Source organism: Arachis hypogaea, chromosome 11 (assembly GCF_003086295.3).
Source record: "Arachis hypogaea cultivar Tifrunner chromosome 11, arahy.Tifrunner.gnm2.J5K5, whole genome shotgun sequence".
Lineage (NCBI taxonomy): Eukaryota > Viridiplantae > Streptophyta > Magnoliopsida > Fabales > Fabaceae > Arachis > Arachis hypogaea.
This window is the reverse complement of record NC_092046.1, coordinates 9549232-9555279: the sequence shown is the minus strand read 5'-3', so window position 1 is coordinate 9555279 and position 6048 is coordinate 9549232. Positions and strand designations below refer to the sequence as shown.

The 6048-nt window shown below is 32.1% G+C and overlaps 1 protein-coding gene across 1 annotated transcript; it reads left to right on the top strand.

Annotated features, from left to right (window-relative positions):
• Nucleotides 1-352: 352 nt before the first annotated feature.
• On the top strand, nucleotides 353-1070 carry LOC112720185 (probable serine/threonine-protein kinase WNK11). Its single transcript, XM_025771033.2, has one exon. The coding sequence runs from the start codon at nucleotides 390-392 to the stop codon at nucleotides 1062-1064; it is 675 nt and encodes a 224-aa protein (XP_025626818.2). The 5' UTR covers nucleotides 353-389; the 3' UTR covers nucleotides 1065-1070.
• The last annotated feature ends 4978 nt before the right edge of the window (nucleotides 1071-6048 follow it).

Sequence of the window (6048 nt, the reverse complement as noted above, 5' to 3'; positions counted from 1 at the left end):
CTTTGTTTCTTTAGACAGTAATATTTTCTACTTTGTTTGTTGAACTTTTTTTTATTTTTTAAAAAAATGTAGAATCTTTGTATGAAATGATGATGAATTGCTAGCCTTTTATTTCCAGAAAGAATATTTTATCTTATTTCAATTTGATTTCATTTTGATGATGTTTGCCATCCATGTTTCGGTGGTAGATGCCTGGCGTTAAAGTTCATCCATCATACACAGAGTCGGAGACATTCATTGAGGTGGATCCGACGGGAAGATACGTGAGGTACCCTGAGCTTCTAGGATCAGGTTCAGTGAAGAGAGTGTACAGAGCATTTGACAAAGAAGAGGGAATAGAAGTGGCCTGGAACCAAGTGAGACTGAAGAACTTCAAGGATGACCCTGTCATGCTTCATAGGCTTCACTCCGAAATCATGTTGCTAAAAGGCTTCTCCAACGACCACATCATTTCGCTATTCGCATCCTGGAAGGATGACGTCAGCAACACTTTGAATTTCATCACGGAAGTGTGCAGCAGCGGCAGTATGAGGGAGTACAGGAAGAGGCACAAGAATGTCTCCATGAAGGCCGTCAAGAAATGGTCAAAGCAGATTCTAGAAGGTTTGAATTATTTGCACACACACGATCCCTGCATCATCCACAGAGACCTCAACTGCAGTAATGTGTTTGTCAATGGAAACACCGGCCAGGTTAAGATCGGTGACTTGGGCTTGGCGGCGGTTGTGGGGAGGAGCCACTCGGCACATTCGGTTCTGGGGACGCCGGAGTTCATGGCGCCGGAGTTGTACTCGGAGAAGTACACGGAGAAGGTGGACATATACTCGTTTGGGATGTGTGTGTTGGAGATGGTGACGAGAGAGATACCGTACAGCGAGTGTGAGAGTGTTGTGAAGATATACAAGAAGGTGACGTCAGGCGTGAGGCCGCAGTCGCTGAATAAGATTAATAATTCCGAGCTGAAGTCGTTCATTCACAAGTGCATCGCTCACCCGCCCTCTGCTAGACCTTCTGCTGCTCAGCTTCTTCGCGACCCTTTCTTTCATGACCTTCATGAGTCATGACCAACATTTAAAATGCTAACTCTGCTTATTCATGTCCTACATGTATTATATGTGTTCTTTTCTTTCTATCATAACATCGTTGGTGTCTTGAAAGGTTGGTTTTATTAGTCCCTTTTCTTTTAGGTTGATAAGTCAATCAGTCATAGGCTACAACATGTAAATTGTTTTGATTCTTTTACCCTCTTTCTGAGGTTGTAAACTTGTAACATAGGGGCTCAAGATAGGTGAAATACAGAGCATTTTTTTTTATTATTTAATGATCTTTCTTGTGAATGGAAAGGATTTTTTTTCTACTAGTGGATTATTCTCCTCAAAACAAATGGAAATATTAAAACGTAAAATCTGCTCATCCTATTTGAGAAAAAGAAAAAATGTAGTCAAAAGTTTCATTAAGATTTGAGCAACATGATATAAGTTTCCCAAACCAGCTTGGAGGAATGAAAATTGGGCAAATAATGTGGCTCTTGAAGTAGAGCTAAGGTTAATAGGGAAAGAGTGGTCGTGCAATCAGTCTCTGTTTTGTTAGGAGACTTTTGTGGAGTCAACTGTCTCGTGTAATCGTGTTTTGTGTTTTCTCTTGATAGAGTTATACTTTGACTTGGAAATTCGCCCCCTCATGATTGGCACAGTTCCTATATTCTTCTATTTGTTCTTTTGTTTTTGTTTTAGACTTTTAGTTAGTTGGTACTTGGTAGCCTTGTGTAATAAACTAATAATATATAAAAGAATTACGCTAGGGAGTCGGTGAATACTATACAATATGTACAATGGGTTGTTTATTTGGCCCAATGAGTTAAAAATAAAAATTACCCATTATACATATTGTATACCAATTACATTAACTATCTATACTTTTCCTTAAAAATATCATTGAATAATAAGTGCAATAATAACTTTTTCTTCTCTACAAGACTATTTCTTCTTCTTTTGCTTCTGATTCTCTTTCAGTCACTAAAACAATCACAAAGATTTAGAGATAAAATAGATAATTTGATTAAAGAAGGAAAGAGAGAAGAATAGAATTTTCAATAGTTGGGTGTAGAAAAGTTTTGGAATTTGAAATCACGGGTGCGCAAAATAATCATGTATTGGAGATTCTAATTTGGACTAACCTTTGAAGAGTCACCAGCCAATTTCCAACTGTCGCCCCTTCTTCCTCCACTTTCGCCGATCCGTTTTGCCTTTTGCAAGAAGACCTGCAATTGAAGAAGCAGTTGAACTCAGAACCAAACGCTAATCTAAATTAGTGATTCAGATTATATTAAAAAAGAAGATGGTAATATACATTAATTATAAGTTCTGACCAATTTCAATTACTGATCCAATAAAGCTATAAATCAATATAAAAAAGAAGAAAAAAGGGGATCCATGTTCAACTAATTGCTACAATCAAGATAAAGGCATTTCTGCTGGCTTGCTCTTATATTAGTCAGCAATCTATCACTTGAATTATAGTCATGCAATAGTTATTTTGAAGTGGAAAAGGCTAAATTTTTTTTACTCCTTTTGCAATTGAAAAAATGAAAATAAAAATATGGATTAACCTTTGAGTCACCAGCCAACTTCTAACTATTGTCCCTTCTTCTTCTGCCTTGACTGAATGTTTTCTCCCTCTAAACTTAGAACCAAACACTGACTAAATTGGTGAATTCAGATTATATTAAAAAAAAGCATATAGTAATATACGTTATAAGTTTGGCCAATTTCAATTACTAATCCAATAAAACTATAAACCAATATGAAGAAGAAGAAAAATGGGACTCCAGTGAACAACTAACTGCTATGGTCAAAATAAAGGCATTCCTTGCTCTAATATTAGTTAACAATCTATCACTTAAATTGTAGTCATGTAATAGTTATTCTCAAATGGAAAAAGCTAAATCTTTCTTCTGCTCTTGTAATTGAAGAAATAAAAATAAAATTATCAAGTAAATTATTAGAATTAGGAATTCTATGATACTTATGGAAGCTATTTCCATCAGAGTTTAAATGAAAGGAACCATTTAATTGCAAACTCTTTTAATGTTTGCCTTCAAATTATGAGTTAATTAAGATAAAGAACGTCACTTTTATCACAACATATATACTTGTTCACCCCATTTTCATCTGGTGCAATAATTAGTCTAATTTTTATAAATCATATGAAATAGATCTCTACTTTCTACATTAAAAAAGAAAATAAAATAAAAAAATCACATTTTACTCTCACTAGAAAAATTACACACATAAGAATTGATTGATTTACACATGCATAACAGAATCATATAAGTATATATAAGCCTACTACGTTCTTTCCATGTTTTAAAACTAAAATCAAGCATCACTGATTCCTTAAACATTCACAATGGTCCCACGTGAAATGAATATTACATATAAAAATTGGAGATGTGCAAGATCATGCAAGTTTTTAGGAGAGAAAACTATTACCTTAAGGGATATGCTACACATCCAAGTATTTTTTCATCTAAATTTTATCCAATTAGGTCTAACACCAACAAAAACCACTCTCATTAAAAGAGTGTCATTACACGCAATTTATCTTCTTCTCCTCCCCCGCGCTTTTTCTTCTTCTTCTCCCCTGCGCTTCTTCTTCTTCTTTCAAATACACGTATACCTCCTCCTCCTCCTCCTCCTCCTCCTCCTCCTCCTCCTCCTCCTCCTCATTTGTTATCGTCATCACCAACAACACAAACATTATTTTTTCAATTGAATTGAATGGAATGCAATTGCTAAATTGAATTGAATGGCGCAGAAATTCTGAATTTGAATTGAATTGAATTGATAATCTCTAAATTGTAGATAGAGGTATTTTGAATTTAATTTTATATAATGAATTATGTTTTGTTCACTTAGTACTGTACAATTGTTTCACCATGAGTACTGTGTTCGGTTCATTATGCAAAAAGCTATTTGAATTTGAATTTATATAATGGATTATGTTTCGTTTATTTAGTATTATACAATTGTTTCACCATGAGTACGTGTTCAGTTCATTATGCAGAAAGCTGTTCGAATTTGAATTTATATAATGGATAATGTTCCATTCATTTAGTATTATATAATTGTTTCACCATAATAACATGTTCGGTTCACTTATGTTCTGAACAATTAAAAACTCTTCCTCATCACCTTCTATTACTTCTTCACCAGGGAGAGAAGGAAGAAAATACAAAAAAATATAACAGCAGCAACAACAAAAGAATGACGAAAAGAAAAAACACGTAAAGAAGAAGGAACGCGAAAAAGAAGGAAGAGAGAATGAGGAGGAGGAGTTGGAGGAACGTGAAGAAGAAGAAGACGTTCCGTGCGTAAACGATAGTTAGAAGAAAAACAAAAAAAACGCGTGACCTAAAATTGCTTGAATGAGCTTGGATGCCATAATTGCTTAGATATGGAGAATATCTCTTACCTTAATTCTTAAATAAATAAATAAATAAAACCTTCCATTCAAGTTTGGTAAATATAAAGATTGTGTTGTGGCTAATTTTATATAACTTCTATGAAGTTAAATGGAGAGTTAATTAAATTTTTAATGATGATAAAAATACAATAACAACACAATAACTAAAATAAAATAGGAATAAAGATCAAACAACTAAAGTAGGCAAAACATGAAGTGAATCAGCATAATCAATTCTAATAAAGACACTTCTAAGTAAATAATAATGGCATAAAGACTATTTCTAAAAATGGATAAGCAGTAAATTTTTCGTTTCTCACAAAGGTAGTCTTGTAATTTTAAAGCATTTATATCAGAAAAATGACACAAAAATCATGTCAACTTGCATAATACACAATAGAATATTTTTAACCAATACCAATTGGAGATATAAGCAATTATATAAGCTTTTAAAATGAAAATAGAGGAAAAAAATTTATAAAAACTCACCTGAATATAGCTTTTTTGGGATCGAGGCATGATGAATACCATTCAAAAACTGTCAAACAAATTATTTCATCAAAGCTATAGCCATTCGTTTATGAACTGAATAAGTTCAAAAGGGTATGATAATTTTTAATAATAACAACATATAGTAACTTACAAAAAGAATTTGGATATAGTCGAATAACAAAAAGATAGTTACATATCATTGCCAAATCTCATAAATTGGTTTGAAACATTAATAGACACTTCAAATTTAACAGACCACATGGTAATAAAACAGGGTTACCTCTTAATTCCAATGAACTAACACAAAAAAAAAATTTCAAATAAAGTAACCAAAAGATAAAATTGACACAAAATTAATTCATAATCATTGCTAGCCAAGAAATTAGGAAGAGTTCAAGCCAATAAACACCCATCCCATCAAAAGTTGTATACAATTAAGGCCAGTTTGAGTAAATAACTTAAATAAGTTCTTTTGGAAAAAGAGCTTAAAACATAAGAATTTTTATTAATAGCAGTTTATAAATAAGTTATTTTGTGTTTGGATTTTTAGTTATAAAATTACTTATTTTAAAGTTGTAACGTTTGGATAAATAACTCAAAAAATAAATTTTTTTACAGAAGAGAATAAATATTAAAATAACGATGATAACAAATACTTTCCAATATTAAATGTTAATTTTACATAACCTAATCACTAATATGGTGTATGATATGGTAGGTGAAAATAAAAAATAAATATAAAATGTGTGTCAATGTATATTTTGTTGGTGTTTTTTATTTTTTTTTTTTACACTTATTAGAACTCTCTTCTCCTTTGTTGAGGTCAAGAACTTGCTATAATTAACTATAAAAATAATAGCAAGCTATAAAATCACATATGAAAAAAATAAAATTAAAACTGAAATTTCATATTACAGTTAAATACAAATTTAATAATAAAAAATAGAGTAATAAAATGATAAAAAAATACTTAGAAAAAATATATGCAGTAGGTTGTTCAAATGCAATATTGTCTGAAAATGGTGGTGGAGGATCAATACTTCCATCAGATGAATCATTACGTGAAAATGGTGAGGTTTGGAGCATTGCGTG